At 35.2% G+C, this 14,942-nt stretch overlaps 1 protein-coding gene across 1 annotated transcript in view; it reads right to left on the reverse strand.

Moving 5' to 3' along the window:
• TBCD (tubulin folding cofactor D) overlaps positions 1 to 14,942 on the reverse strand; it is a 1,563,032-nt gene that overhangs the window by 1,446,675 nt on the left and 101,415 nt on the right. The window contains exon 9 of the mRNA XM_053710319.1: positions 4,592 to 4,637. Within this exon, the coding sequence (XP_053566294.1) occupies positions 4,592 to 4,637 (46 nt within the window). The remainder of the gene's footprint in view (positions 1 to 4,591; positions 4,638 to 14,942) is intronic.

The raw sequence follows: 14,942 nt of genomic DNA on the forward strand, positions 1-14,942 counted from the left end.
ATCAGGCTTTTGTTCCTTGTTGTGAGGAAAGGAACGAAAACGATTATTAGACCTAAATTTACCTTAGATTTTTTATCCTTTGGTAAAAAAGTTCCCTTCCCTCCAGTAACAGTTGAGATAATAGAATCCAACTGAGAACCGAAAAATGTATTACCCTGGAAAGAAAGGGATAGCAAAGTAGACTTAGAAGACATATCAGCATTCCAAGTTTTAAGCCATAAAGCTCTTCTAGCTAAAATAGCTAGAGACATATACCTGACATCAACTCTAATGATATCAAAAGATGGTATCACAAATAAAATTATTAGCATGTTATAGAATAATAATAATGCTATAAAATTATGATCTGTTACTTGTTGCGCTAAAGCTTCTAACCAAAAAGTTGAAGCTGCAGCAACATCCGCTAAAAATATAGCAGGAGTAGAGACAGCCCCATTAACCTTAGGGATTTTGTCCCAAAAACTCTAATCTGTCAGATGGCACAGGATATAATTGCTTAAAACGTTTTAAAAGGAGTAAATGAATTACCCAAATTATTCCATTCCCTGGAAATTACTTCAGAAATAGCATCAGGGAGAGAAAACCCTTCTGGAATAACTACAGGAGATTTAAAAACCTTATTTAAACGTTTAGATTTAGTATCAAGAGGACCAGAATCCTCTATTTCTAATGCAATTAATACTTCTTTAAGTAAAGAACGAATAAATTCCATCTTGAACAAATACGAAGATTTATCAGCATCAACCTCTGAGACAGAAACCTCTGAACCAGAAGAACCATTATCAGTATCAGAATGATGATGTTCATTTAAAAATTCATCTGAAAAAAGAGAAGTTTTAAAAGACTTTTATGTATACTAGAAGGAGAAATAACAGACATAGCCTTCTTAATGGATTTAAAAATAAAATCTCTTATGTTATCAGTAACACTCTGAAAATTAGATGTTGACGGAACAGCAACAGGTAATGTAACAGTACTAAAGGAAATTTTATCTGCATTAATAAGTTTGTCATGACATGCAATACAAACAACAGCTGGAGAAACAGATACCAAAAGTTTATAGCAGATACACTTAGCTTGGTAGCTCCAGCACCGGGCAGCGATTTTCCTGAAGTATCTTCTGACTCAGTTGCAATATGTAATAGAAAAAACAACATATAAAGCAAAATTGATCAAATTCCTTAAATGACAGTTTCAGGAATTGGAAAAAAATGCCAGTGAACAAGCTTCTAGCAACCAGAAGCAATAAATAATGAGACTTAAATAATGTGGAGACAAAAATGACGCCCATCCGGAACGCCGACACTTTTGACGCAAAAAAACGTCAAAAAATGACGCAACTTCCGGCGATACGTATGACGCCGGAAACAGAAAAAAAAAATTTGCGCCAAAAAAGTCCGCGCCAAGAATGACGCAATAAAATGAAGCATTTTCAGCCCCCGCGAGCCTAACAGCCCACAGGGAAAAAGTCAAATTTTTTAAGGTAAGAAAAAATGATTGATTCAAATGCATTATCCCAAATATGAAACTGACTGTCTGAAAATAAGGAATGTTGAACATCCTGAGTCAAGGCAAATAAATGTTTGAATACATATATTTAGAACTTTATAAAAAAGTGCCTAACCATAGCTTAGAGTGTCACAGAAAATAAGCTTACTTACTTACCCCAGGACACTCATCTACATGTTGTAGAAAGCCAAACCAGTACTGAAACGAAAATCAGCAGAGGTAATGGTATATATATATAAGAGTATATCGTCGATCTGAAAAGGGAGGTAAGAGATGAATCTCTACGACCGATAACAGAGAACCTATGAAATAGACTCCGGAGAAGGAGATCATTGCATTCAAATAGGCAATACTCTCCTCACATCCCTCTGACATTCACTGCACGCTGAGAGGAAAACCGGGCTCCAACTTGCTGCGGAGCGCATATTAACGTAGAATCTAGCACAAACTTACTTCACCACCTCCATAGGAGGCAAAGTTTGTAAAAACTGATTTGTGGGTGTGGTGAGGGGTGTATTTATAGGCATTTTAAGGTTTGGGAAACTTTGCCCCTCCTGGTAGGAATGTATATCCCATACGTCACTAGCTCATGGACTCTTGCTAATTACATGAAATAAATATCTCTGTGCATAGTCCTGTATAAAACGCCTGTACTGTACATTTATTAGTAGCTATATCTCTGTGCAAAGTCCTGTACACAACGCCTGTACTGTACATTTATCAGTAGATTTATCTCTGAGCATAGTCCTGTATATAAATGCCTGTACTGTACATTTATCAGTAGATATATCTCTGTGCATAGTCCTGTATATAACGCCTGTACTGTACATTTATCAGTAGCTATATCTCTGTGCATAGTCCTGTATATAACGCCTGTACTGTACATTTATCAGTAGATATATCTCTGTGCATAGTCCTGTATACAACGCCTGTACTGCACATTTATCAGTAGATATATCTCTGTGCATAGTCCTGTATATAACGCCTGTACTGCACATTTATCAGTAGATATATCTCTGTGCATAGTCCTGTACATTTATCAGTAGCTATATCTCTGTGCATAGTCCTGTATATAATGCCTGTACTGTACATTTATCAGTAGATATATCTCTGTGCAGTCCTGTACATTTATCAGTAGATATATATCTCTGTGTATAGTCCTGTACATTTATCAGTAGATATATCTCTGTGCATAGTCCTGTATAAAACGCCTGTACTGTACATTTATCAGTAGATATATATCTGTGCATAGTCCTGTACATTTATCAGTAGATATATCTGTGCATAGTCCTGTATATAACGCCTGTACTGTAAATTTATCAGTAGATATATCTCTGTGCATAGTCCTGTATAAAACGCATGTACTGTACATTTATCAGTAGATGTATCTCTGTGCATAGTCCTGTATACAACGCCTGTACTGTACATTTATCAGTAGATATATCTATGTGCATAGTCCTGTATATAACGCCTGTACTGTACATTTATCAGTAGATATATCTATGTGCATAGTCCTGTATATAACGCCTGTACTGTACATTTATCAGTAGATATATCTATGTGCATAGTCCTGTATATAACGCCTGTACTGTACATTTATTAGTAGATATATCTATGTGCATAGTCCTGTATATAACGCCTGTACTGTACATTTATCAGTAGATATATCTCTGTGCATAGTCCTGTATACAACACCTGTACTGTACATTTATTAGTAGATATATCTATGTGCATAGTCCTGTATATAACACCTGTACTGTACATTTATCAGTAGATATATCTCTGTGCATAGTCCTGTATAAAACGCCTGTACTGTACATTTATCAGTAGATATATCTATGTGCATAGTCCTGTATATAACGCCTGTACTGTACATTTATCAGTAGATATATCTATGTGCATAGTCCTGTATATAACGCCTGTACTGTACATTTATCAGTAGATATATCTCTGTGCATAGTCCTGTATATTTATCAGTAGATATATCTCTGTGCATAGTCCTGTACATTTATCAGTAGATATATATCTCTGTGCATAGTCCTGTATATAACGCCTGTACTGTACATTTATTAGTAGCTATATCTCTGTGCAAAGTCCTGTACATTTATCAGTAGATATATCTCTGTGCATAGTCCTGTATATAACGCCTGTACTGTACATTTATCAGTAGATATATCTATGTGCATAGTCCTGTATATAACGCCTGTACTGTACATTTATCAGTAGATATATCTCTGTGCATAGTCCTGTACATTTATCAGTAGCTATATCTCTGTGCATAGTCCTGTATATAACGCCTGTACTGTACATTTATCAGTAGATATATCTATGTGCATAGTCCTGTATATAACGCCTGTACTGTACATTTATCAGTAGATATATCTCTGTGCATAGTCCTGTACATTTATCAGTAGATATATCTCTGTGCATAGTCCTGTATATAACGCCTGTACTGTACATTTATCAGTAGATATATCTCTGTGCATAGTCCTGTATATAACACCTGTACTGTACATTTATCAGTAGATATATCTCTGTGCATAGTCCTGTACATTTATCAGTAGATATATCTCTGTGCATAGTCCTGTATATAACGCCTGTACTGTACATTTATCAGTAGATATATCTCTGTGCATAGTCCTGTACATTTATCAGTAGATATATCTCTGTGCATAGTCCTGTATATAACGCCTGTACTGTACATTTATCAGTAGATATATCTCTGTGCATAGTCCTGTATATAACGCCTGTACTGTACATTTATTAGTAGATATATCTCTGTGCATAGTCCTGTATATAACGCCTGTACTGTACATTTATTAGTAGCTATATCTCTGTGCAAAGTCCTGTATACAACGCCTGTACTGTACATTTATCAGTAGATATATCTCTGTGCATAGTTAACTGCTCATTTAACAGTCCGATACCAGGTAATGTGGTACACATGCAAAATACAAAAAAATTCTAAAGGCTTCACAACCACGATGTTGCCCTAAACGTGTCCTGTACTGTGGCTCAAATGCTGCTGTTTAATCGTAGACAGAAATGGCATGAGTAAAATAAGACATTTCTATAATCTTACCGTATGGTAAACAATCCTCTCTTTTGCCATGTTTAAAGAGCTGAGCCTGTAACAGAAAAGAAGCGCTTGTTAGCTGCGCCTATCCAATCATTAGGGAGCAAAGCTTGATATAAAATGAAATGCACATCACATATTATTCATTTCTAAACAGATTCTTCAGAGCTCCGTATCGGAGGAGGCGCAGAGCATGCACAATGTATATATGAAATACACAATAAGTTAATCATTCCCCAGCTATACAAGTAAGTAATCTTCGCTGACTTCAGAGGGAGATTAATACAACATGTTTATAATATGTCTCAGGCTACAAAATACACAAGGAACAGGGTCTCATAGTGGAACTTTAAAGTAAGGAGCAATATGCAAGTTCCTTTATAGAATATTGAGGTTAGGTAAATAATTTAATTACAGATAAACTGTGTAACTGCACTAATAAAATAAAATTCAAACACATCAGTGGTGGCTAATATTGTCAAGTGATTTATTTCCTTGGTGCAGCTGTCAGATAATTAGTTTCTTTATTCTAAACAACAAAAAGCACAGACACCTAACTAGAGCAAGTCTGCGGAGTACACTGTGTGACAGTGAGCTGCTGAATGACAGTTACATTTTATTCATCTGTAAAACAATTTAGTAAATAGGTAACAAACACCTAATTAACAGAATAAATGTCTTCTTGCTTTAAAAAGGGACGCTGTACACTGGATTTTTCTCTGCATTAATGTTGTGTAGATGATGCATTTATATAGCCCATCCGGGAGTGTTTTTGTAACAATGTATAGTTTTGCTTATTAATTAATAATCGAAAAACAAAGGTTTACCTGTACTGCGCAAAGGCTAAAACACCGCAAGCTGTATGCAAGTAAAAACAGACTTTATTCATATATCCGTTAAAAGTTACAGGGTACAGCAGGGTTTAAGGGGGGGTGGAACAAACAATCTGACGCGTTTCCTACCCATAGGCGCTTCGTCAGGGACTACACACACAAACATTTGCTCCTAAAAAGGTTTGACTTAATTGGCGGGAGTGTGAACACTTGGTTACAGTTCTTAAAAGGTGCAGAAATCTCTATCTCCAATGTCTGCAATTTAGTGTCTTGTAGTGATCCCATTAAGTAACAATAAATGTATTGTGTTACATTGTATATATATATCTTGTATCACTGGGAACTGTGCCTGACACATGTGCAGAACATTGTGGTAGAAGTCTGTGTTAAATACACCCGCTAAAAACATTTTCATCATTTATAAAAATGTCTCAGTAGTATCATGCTTGGCGCCTCTACGGAGATCTTTTTTTGCGGTGAACGATAACCATAGACATATTAAGAAGCACAGGTAACAATTTTCCCTTGTGTTTTTGTTTGTACTGGGACTTTGCACTTACTGCTTCCGACACACTACGCATCATTACTGTTGCCGTATATCACAATATTTATTCTTTTTCACCGCTTCTACTCTGTGAGATTTTCCTTTGACTAAAGTGTTTACTATTGATATTTAAACCACGGATTATACCTTGCATCTGTGTTATACTTCACTACAACAGCAGCAACATTTTTCAGCTATCTGCCTTGTCCATACGGTTGCAGATCCCCTTGCTTAACCGTTGTACTGTGCACATTTATTTTTTAATAACATTGTGCTGATATACAGACTCCTAACCAAGCCCCAAAGTATCAGGTGTAGACTGAAGTCTACAGGGTCCTGCTGCTCCTGTTTGTGTAATGGGTCTTCTCATATGCAGGGGAGGGTCTGTTCATCCTGATTTCTCAGCCCCTTTCACTGGGTGTCCCAGGCTAACCTCAAAAACAGTGCTAAACTTGGAGCTTTTAAGTGATTTTTTTAAAAAAGGTTTTATACAGGATTTTTAGACCAGTATCTGTGCATATTCTTCTCTATAGTAGTGTCTATTACATGCAGGTATAGGATGTACACTGTCCCTTATTAGCACATTGTTATTGCAGAGAATCACTGGGCTAGAGGACATCTCTCAAACGTTATTTTACTGCAGTGCCAAGATACCAGGGAGCACTGTGCCGCTGTGCCACAAATAGACCATTTATAATACACTACAATAAATTGTTCTGAAGCCATCACCTAACCCACATTTCCAACAATTGACTCATCTTTATAAAAAACAATATTTGGAATTACACGGTGCATTCTTGCTCTCATTATTTGCATACCAGGAATTGCTTACAAACATTTTCAGCATGCCCAAAATATGTAGGTAAGTGTAAGGGGCGACCTACTTTATAAAGTGGGAAATAAGCAGGTCATGAGTGTTGCATCATATTTGTGCATTCTCTATAAATTCACTTGTTCCTTTTGTCTGTATTTGCAGCATTGCTTACCCACGTTCCAGATCTAAGAGAGGGGTTCCCGCTGTCATTATAGGAGAGCTGGTGCCAGAAGTAGTTTCACTACATCAGCATATGAAAAAAACAAGCAATCCCTAAGAAGATTAGCTGAATAATACAGTGAATGAAACAATAGACTTGAGAGTTGCTTTAGAAACAATAGTGAATAGTTCACTTATATTTCAGGGACCACGCATTATTCATTTTACCCAGAAAGCCAGTTTTACTTTATATTGTCTGGCAGCCAAGGGGTTAAAGGGACATACAACTGCAAAAAGAAAATGCTGTAATGTATCAAAGCATTTTATTATTACACTAATGTATGTGTTTAACCCCTGCAAAGGGTTAAAAAGTCAGCTCCAGAGCTGCAGTGCACTACTGGGAACTAGCTAAACACATCTGATGAGCCAAAGACAAGAGGCATGTGTGTAACCACAAATCATCAATCAATCAAGTAATTAATTACAGCTCCTGACCTTTTCAACAAAGGATACAAAAGAACAAAGCATGTTTGATAACATAATAAAATTGAAAAGTTTGTGAAAGGGAAATTGTAGCACAAACTAAATGCACTTTTTTTGTATTATGTATTATGTGCCATGTGAATCTAGGTTTAATAAACTGTTTCGAGGCAGAACTACCATTGGTACCGCAGGTACAGTAGCACCAGAGCCCAAGTGCTGGGGAGGAAGGGCCCATAGCAGCTAATCTATACATAGGTGTGTGCAGCATACTCATCAGTGCATAGATGTACAGCACAGAGTATACATACTCTTCATATTCATATAGAACAGTGTACTAACAGCCAGTGTATACATACTCTTCATATTCATATAGAACAGTGTACTAACTGCCAGTGTATACATACTCTTCATATTCATAAAGAGCAGTGTACTAACTGCCAGTGTATACATACTCTTCATATTCATATAGAACAGTGTACTAACTGCCAGTGTATACATACTCTTCATATCCATATAGAACAGTGTACTAACTGCCAGTGTATACATACTCTTCATATTCATAAAGAACAGTGTACTAACTGCCAGTGTATACATACTCTTCATATTCATAAAGAGCAGTGTACTAACTGCCAGTGTATACATACTCTTCATATTCATATAGAACAGTGTACTAACTGCCAGTGTATACATACTCTTCATATTCATATAGAACAGTGTACTAACTGCCAGTGTATACATACTCTTCATATTCATAAAGAGCAGTATACTAACTGCCAGTGTATACATACTCTTCATATTCATAAAGAGCAGTGTACTAACTGCCAGTGTATACATACTCTTCATATTCATATAGAACAGTGTACTAACCGCCAGTGTATACATACTCTTCATATTCATAAAGAGCAGTGTACTAACTGCCAGTGTATACATACTCTTCATATTCATATAGAACAGTGTACTAACAGCCAGTGTATACATACTCTTCATATTCATATAGAACAGTGTACTAACTGCCAGTGTATACATACTCTTCATATTCATAAAGAGCAGTGTACTAACTGCCAGTGTATACATACTCTTCATATTCATATAGAACAGTGTACTAACTGCCAGTGTATACATACTCTTCATATCCATATAGAACAGTGTACTAACTGCCAGTGTATACATACTCTTCATATTCATAAAGAACAGTGTACTAACTGCCAGTGTATACATACTCTTCATATTCATAAAGAGCAGTGTACTAACTGCCAGTGTATACATACTCTTCATATTCATATAGAACAGTGTACTAACTGCCAGTGTATACATACTCTTCATATTCATATAGAACAGTGTACTAACTGCCAGTGTATACATACTCTTCATATTCATAAAGAGCAGTATACTAACTGCCAGTGTATACATACTCTTCATATTCATAAAGAGCAGTGTACTAACTGCCAGTGTATACATACTCTTCATATTCATATAGAACAGTGTACTAACCGCCAGTGTATACATACTCTTCATATTCATAAAGAGCAGTGTACTAACTGCCAGTGTATACATACTCTTCATATTCATATAGAACAGTGTACTAACTGCCAGTGTATACATACTCTTCATATTCATAAAGAACAGTGTACTAACTGCCAGTGTATACATACTCTTCATATCCATATAGAACAGTGTACTAACAGCCAGTGTATACATACTCTTCATATTCATATAGAACAGTGTACTAACTGCCAGTGTATACATACTCTTCATATCCATATAGAACAGTGTACTAACTGCCAGTGTATACATACTCTTCATATTCATATAGAACAGTGTACTAACTGCCAGTGTATACATACTCTTCATATTCATATAGAACAGTGTACTAACTGCCAGTGTATACATACTCTTCATATTCATATAGAACAGTGTACTAACTGCCAGTGTATACATACTCTTCATATTCATATAGAACAGTGTACTAACTGCCAGTGTATACATACTCTTCATATTCATATAGAACAGTGTACTAACTGCCAGTGTATACATACTCTTCATATTCATATAGAACAGTGTACTAACTGCCAGTGTATACATACTCTTCATATTCATAAAGAACAGTGTACTAACTGCCAGTGTATACATACTCTTCATATTCATAAAGAACTGTGTACTAACTGCCAGTGTATACATACTCTTCATATTCATATAGAGCAGTGTACTAACTGCCAGTGTATACATACTCTTCATATTCATAAAGAACAGTGTACTAACAGCCAGTGTATACATACTCTTCATATTCATATAGAGCAGTGTACTAACTGCCAGTGTATACATACTCTTCATATTCATATAGAACAGTGTACTAACTGCCAGTGTATACATACTCTTCATATTCATATAGAACAGTGTACTAACTGCCAGTGTATACATACTCTTCATATTCATATAGAACAGTGTACTAACAGCCAGTGTATACATACTCTTCATATTCATATAGAACAGTGTACTAACTGCCAGTGTATACATACTCTTCATATTCATATAGAACAGTGTACTAACTGCCAGTGTATACATACTCTTCATATTCATATAGAACAGTGTACTAACTGCCAGTGTATACATACTCTTCATATTCATATAGAACAGTGTACTAACTGCCAGTGTATACATACTCTTCATATTCATAAAGAGCAGTGTACTAACTGCCAGTGTATACATACTCTTCATATTCATATAGAACAGTGTACTAACTGCCAGTGTATACATACTCTTCATATTCATATAGAACAGTGTACTAACTGCCAGTGTATACATACTCTTCATATTCATATAGAACAGTGTACTAACTGCCAGTGTATACATACTCTTCATATTCATATAGAACAGTGTACTAACTGCCAGTGTATACATACTCTTCATATTCATATAGAACAGTGTACTAACTGCCAGTGTATACATACTCTTCATATTCATATAGAACAGTGTACTAACTGCCAGTGTATACATACTCTTCATATTCATAAAGAACAGTGTACTAACTGCCAGTGTATACATACTCTTCATATTCATAAAGAACTGTGTACTAACTGCCAGTGTATACATACTCTTCATATTCATATAGAGCAGTGTACTAACTGCCAGTGTATACATACTCTTCATATTCATAAAGAACAGTGTACTAACAGCCAGTGTATACATACTCTTCATATTCATATAGAGCAGTGTACTAACTGCCAGTGTATACATACTCTTCATATTCATATAGAACAGTGTACTAACTGCCAGTGTATACATACTCTTCATATTCATATAGAACAGTGTACTAACTGCCAGTGTATACATACTCTTCATATTCATATAGAACAGTGTACTAACAGCCAGTGTATACATACTCTTCATATTCATATAGAACAGTGTACTAACTGCCAGTGTATACATACTCTTCATATTCATATAGAACAGTGTACTAACTGCCAGTGTATACATACTCTTCATATTCATATAGAACAGTGTACTAACTGCCAGTGTATACATACTCTTCATATTCATATAGAACAGTGTACTAACTGCCAGTGTATACATACTCTTCATATTCATAAAGAGCAGTGTACTAACTGCCAGTGTATACATACTCTTCATATTCATATAGAACAGTGTACTAACTGCCAGTGTATACATACTCTTCATATTCATATAGAGCAGTGTACTAACTGCCAGTGTATACATACTCTTCATATTCATATAGAACAGTGTACTAACTGCCAGTGTATACATACTCTTCATATTCATATAGAACAGTGTACTAACTGCCAGTGTATACATACTCTTCATATTCATATAGAACAGTGTACTAACTGCCAGTGTATACATACTCTTCATATTCATATAGAACAGTGTACTAACTGCCAGTGTATACATACTCTTCATATTCATAAAGAACAGTGTACTAACTGCCAGTGTATACATACTCTTCATATTCATAAAGAACTGTGTACTAACTGCCAGTGTATACATACTCTTCATATTCATATAGAGCAGTGTACTAACTGCCAGTGTATACATACTCTTCATATTCATAAAGAACAGTGTACTAACAGCCAGTGTATACATACTCTTCATATTCATATAGAGCAGTGTACTAACTGCCAGTGTATACATACTCTTCATATTCATATAGAACAGTGTACTAACTGCCAGTGTATACATACTCTTCATATTCATATAGAACAGTGTACTAACTGCCAGTGTATACATACTCTTCATATTCATATAGAACAGTGTACTAACAGCCAGTGTATACATACTCTTCATATTCATATAGAACAGTGTACTAACTGCCAGTGTATACATACTCTTCATATTCATATAGAACAGTGTACTAACTGCCAGTGTATACATACTCTTCATATTCATATAGAACAGTGTACTAACTGCCAGTGTATACATACTCTTCATATTCATATAGAACAGTGTACTAACTGCCAGTGTATACATACTCTTCATATTCATAAAGAGCAGTGTACTAACTGCCAGTGTATACATACTCTTCATATTCATATAGAACAGTGTACTAACTGCCAGTGTATACATACTCTTCATATTCATATAGAACAGTGTACTAACTGCCAGTGTATACATACTCTTCATATTCATATAGAACAGTGTACTAACTGCCAGTGTATACATACTCTTCATATTCATATAGAACAGTGTACTAACTGCCAGTGTATACATACTCTTCATATTCATATAGAACAGTGTACTAACTGCCAGTGTATACATACTCTTCATATTCATATAGAACAGTGTACTAACTGCCAGTGTATACATACTCTTCATATTCATAAAGAACAGTGTACTAACTGCCAGTGTATACATACTCTTCATATTCATAAAGAACTGTGTACTAACTGCCAGTGTATACATACTCTTCATATTCATATAGAGCAGTGTACTAACTGCCAGTGTATACATACTCTTCATATTCATAAAGAACAGTGTACTAACAGCCAGTGTATACATACTCTTCATATTCATATAGAGCAGTGTACTAACTGCCAGTGTATACATACTCTTCATATTCATATAGAACAGTGTACTAACTGCCAGTGTATACATACTCTTCATATTCATATAGAACAGTGTACTAACTGCCAGTGTATACATACTCTTCATATTCATATAGAACAGTGTACTAACTGCCAGTGTATACATACTCTTCATATTCATATAGAACAGTGTACTAACTGCCAGTGTATACATACTCTTCATATTCATATAGAACAGTGTACTAACTGCCAGTGTATACATACTCTTCATATTCATATAGAACAGTGTACTAACTGCCAGTGTATACATACTCTTCATATTCATATAGAACAGTGTACTAACTGCCAGTGTATACATACTCTTCATATTCATATAGAGCAGTGTACTAACTGCCAGTGTATACATACTCTTCATATTCATATAGAACAGTGTACTAACTGCCAGTGTATACATACTCTTCATATTCATATAGAGCAGTGTACTAACTGCCAGTGTATACATACTCTTCATATTCATATAGAACAGTGTACTAACTGCCAGTGTATACATACTCTTCATATTCATATAGAACAGTGTACTAACTGCCAGTGTATACATACTCTTCATATTCATATAGAACAGTGTACTAACTGCCAGTGTATACATACTCTTCATATTCATAAAGAACAGTGTACTAACTGCCAGTGTATACATACTCTTCATATTCATATAGAACAGTGTACTAACTGCCAGTGTATACATACTCTTCATATTCATATAGAACAGTGTACTAACTGCCAGTGTATACATACTCTTCATATTCATAAAGAACAGTGTACTAACTGCCAGTGTATACATACTCTTCATATTCATAAAGAGCAGTGTACTAACTGCCAGTGTATACATACTCTTCATATTCATATAGAGCAGTGTACTAACTGCCAGTGTATACATACTCTTCATATTCATATAGAACAGTGTACTAACTGCCAGTGTATACATACTCTTCATATTCATAAAGAGCAGTGTACTAACTGCCAGTGTATACATACTCTTCATATTCATAAAGAACAGTGTACTAACTGCCAGTGTATACATACTCTTCATATTCATATAGAACAGTGTACTAACTGCCAGTGTATACATACTCTTCATATTCATAAAGAGCAGTGTACTAACTGCCAGTGTATACATACTCTTCATATTCATAAAGAGCAGTGTACTAACTGCCAGTGTATACATACTCTTCATATTCATATAGAACAGTGTACTAACTGCCAGTGTATACATACTCTTCATATTCATAAAGAACAGTGTACTAACTGCCAGTGTATACATACTCTTCATATTCATAAAGAACAGTGTACTAACTGCCAGTGTATACATACTCTTCATATTCATATAGAACAGTGTACTAACTGCCAGTGTATACATACTCTTCATATTCATATAGAACAGTGTACTAACTGCCAGTGTATACATACTCTTCATATTCATATAGAGCAGTGTACTAACTGCCAGTGTATACATACTCTTCATATTCATATAGAACAGTGTACTAACTGCCAGTGTATACATACTCTTCATATTCATATAGAGCAGTGTACTAACTGCCAGTGTATACATACTCTTCATATTCATATAGAACAGTGTACTAACTGCCAGTGTATACATACTCTTCATATTCATAAAGAGCAGTGTACTAACTGCCAGTGTATACATACTCTTCATATTCATATAGAACAGTGTACTAACTGCCAGTGTATACATACTCTTCATATTCATAAAGAACAGTGTACTAACTGCCAGTGTATACATACTCTTCATATTCATATAGAGCAGTGTACTAACTGCCAGTGTATACATACTCTTCATATTCATATAGAACAGTGTACTAACTGCCAGTGTATACATACTCTTCATATTCATATAGAACAGTGTACTAACTGCCAGTGTATACATACTCTTCATATTCATATAGAACAGTGTACTAACTGCCAGTGTATACATACTCTTCATATTCATATAGAACAGTGTACTAACTGCCAGTGTATACATACTCTTCATATTCATATAGAACAGTGTACTAACTGCCAGTGTATACATACTCTTCATATTCATATAGAACAGTGTACTAACTGCCAGTGTATACATACTCTTCATATCCATATAGAACAGTGTACTAACTGCCAGTGTATACATACTCTTCATATCCATAAAGAACAGTGTACTAACTGCCAGTGTATACATACTCTTCATATTCATATAGAACAGTGTACTAACTGCCAGTGTATACATACTCTTCATATTCATAAAGAGCAGTGTACTAACCGCCAGTGTATACATACTCTTCATATTCATATAGAACAGTGTACTAACTGCCAGTGTATACATACTCTTCATATTCATATAGAACAGTGTACTAACTGCCAGTGTATACATACTCTTCATATTCATATAGAACAGTGTACTAACAGCCAGTGTATACATACTCTTCATATTCATAAA

This window comes from Bombina bombina, chromosome 1 (genome assembly GCF_027579735.1).
Source record: "Bombina bombina isolate aBomBom1 chromosome 1, aBomBom1.pri, whole genome shotgun sequence".
In the NCBI taxonomy this organism is placed as follows: domain Eukaryota; kingdom Metazoa; phylum Chordata; class Amphibia; order Anura; family Bombinatoridae; genus Bombina; species Bombina bombina.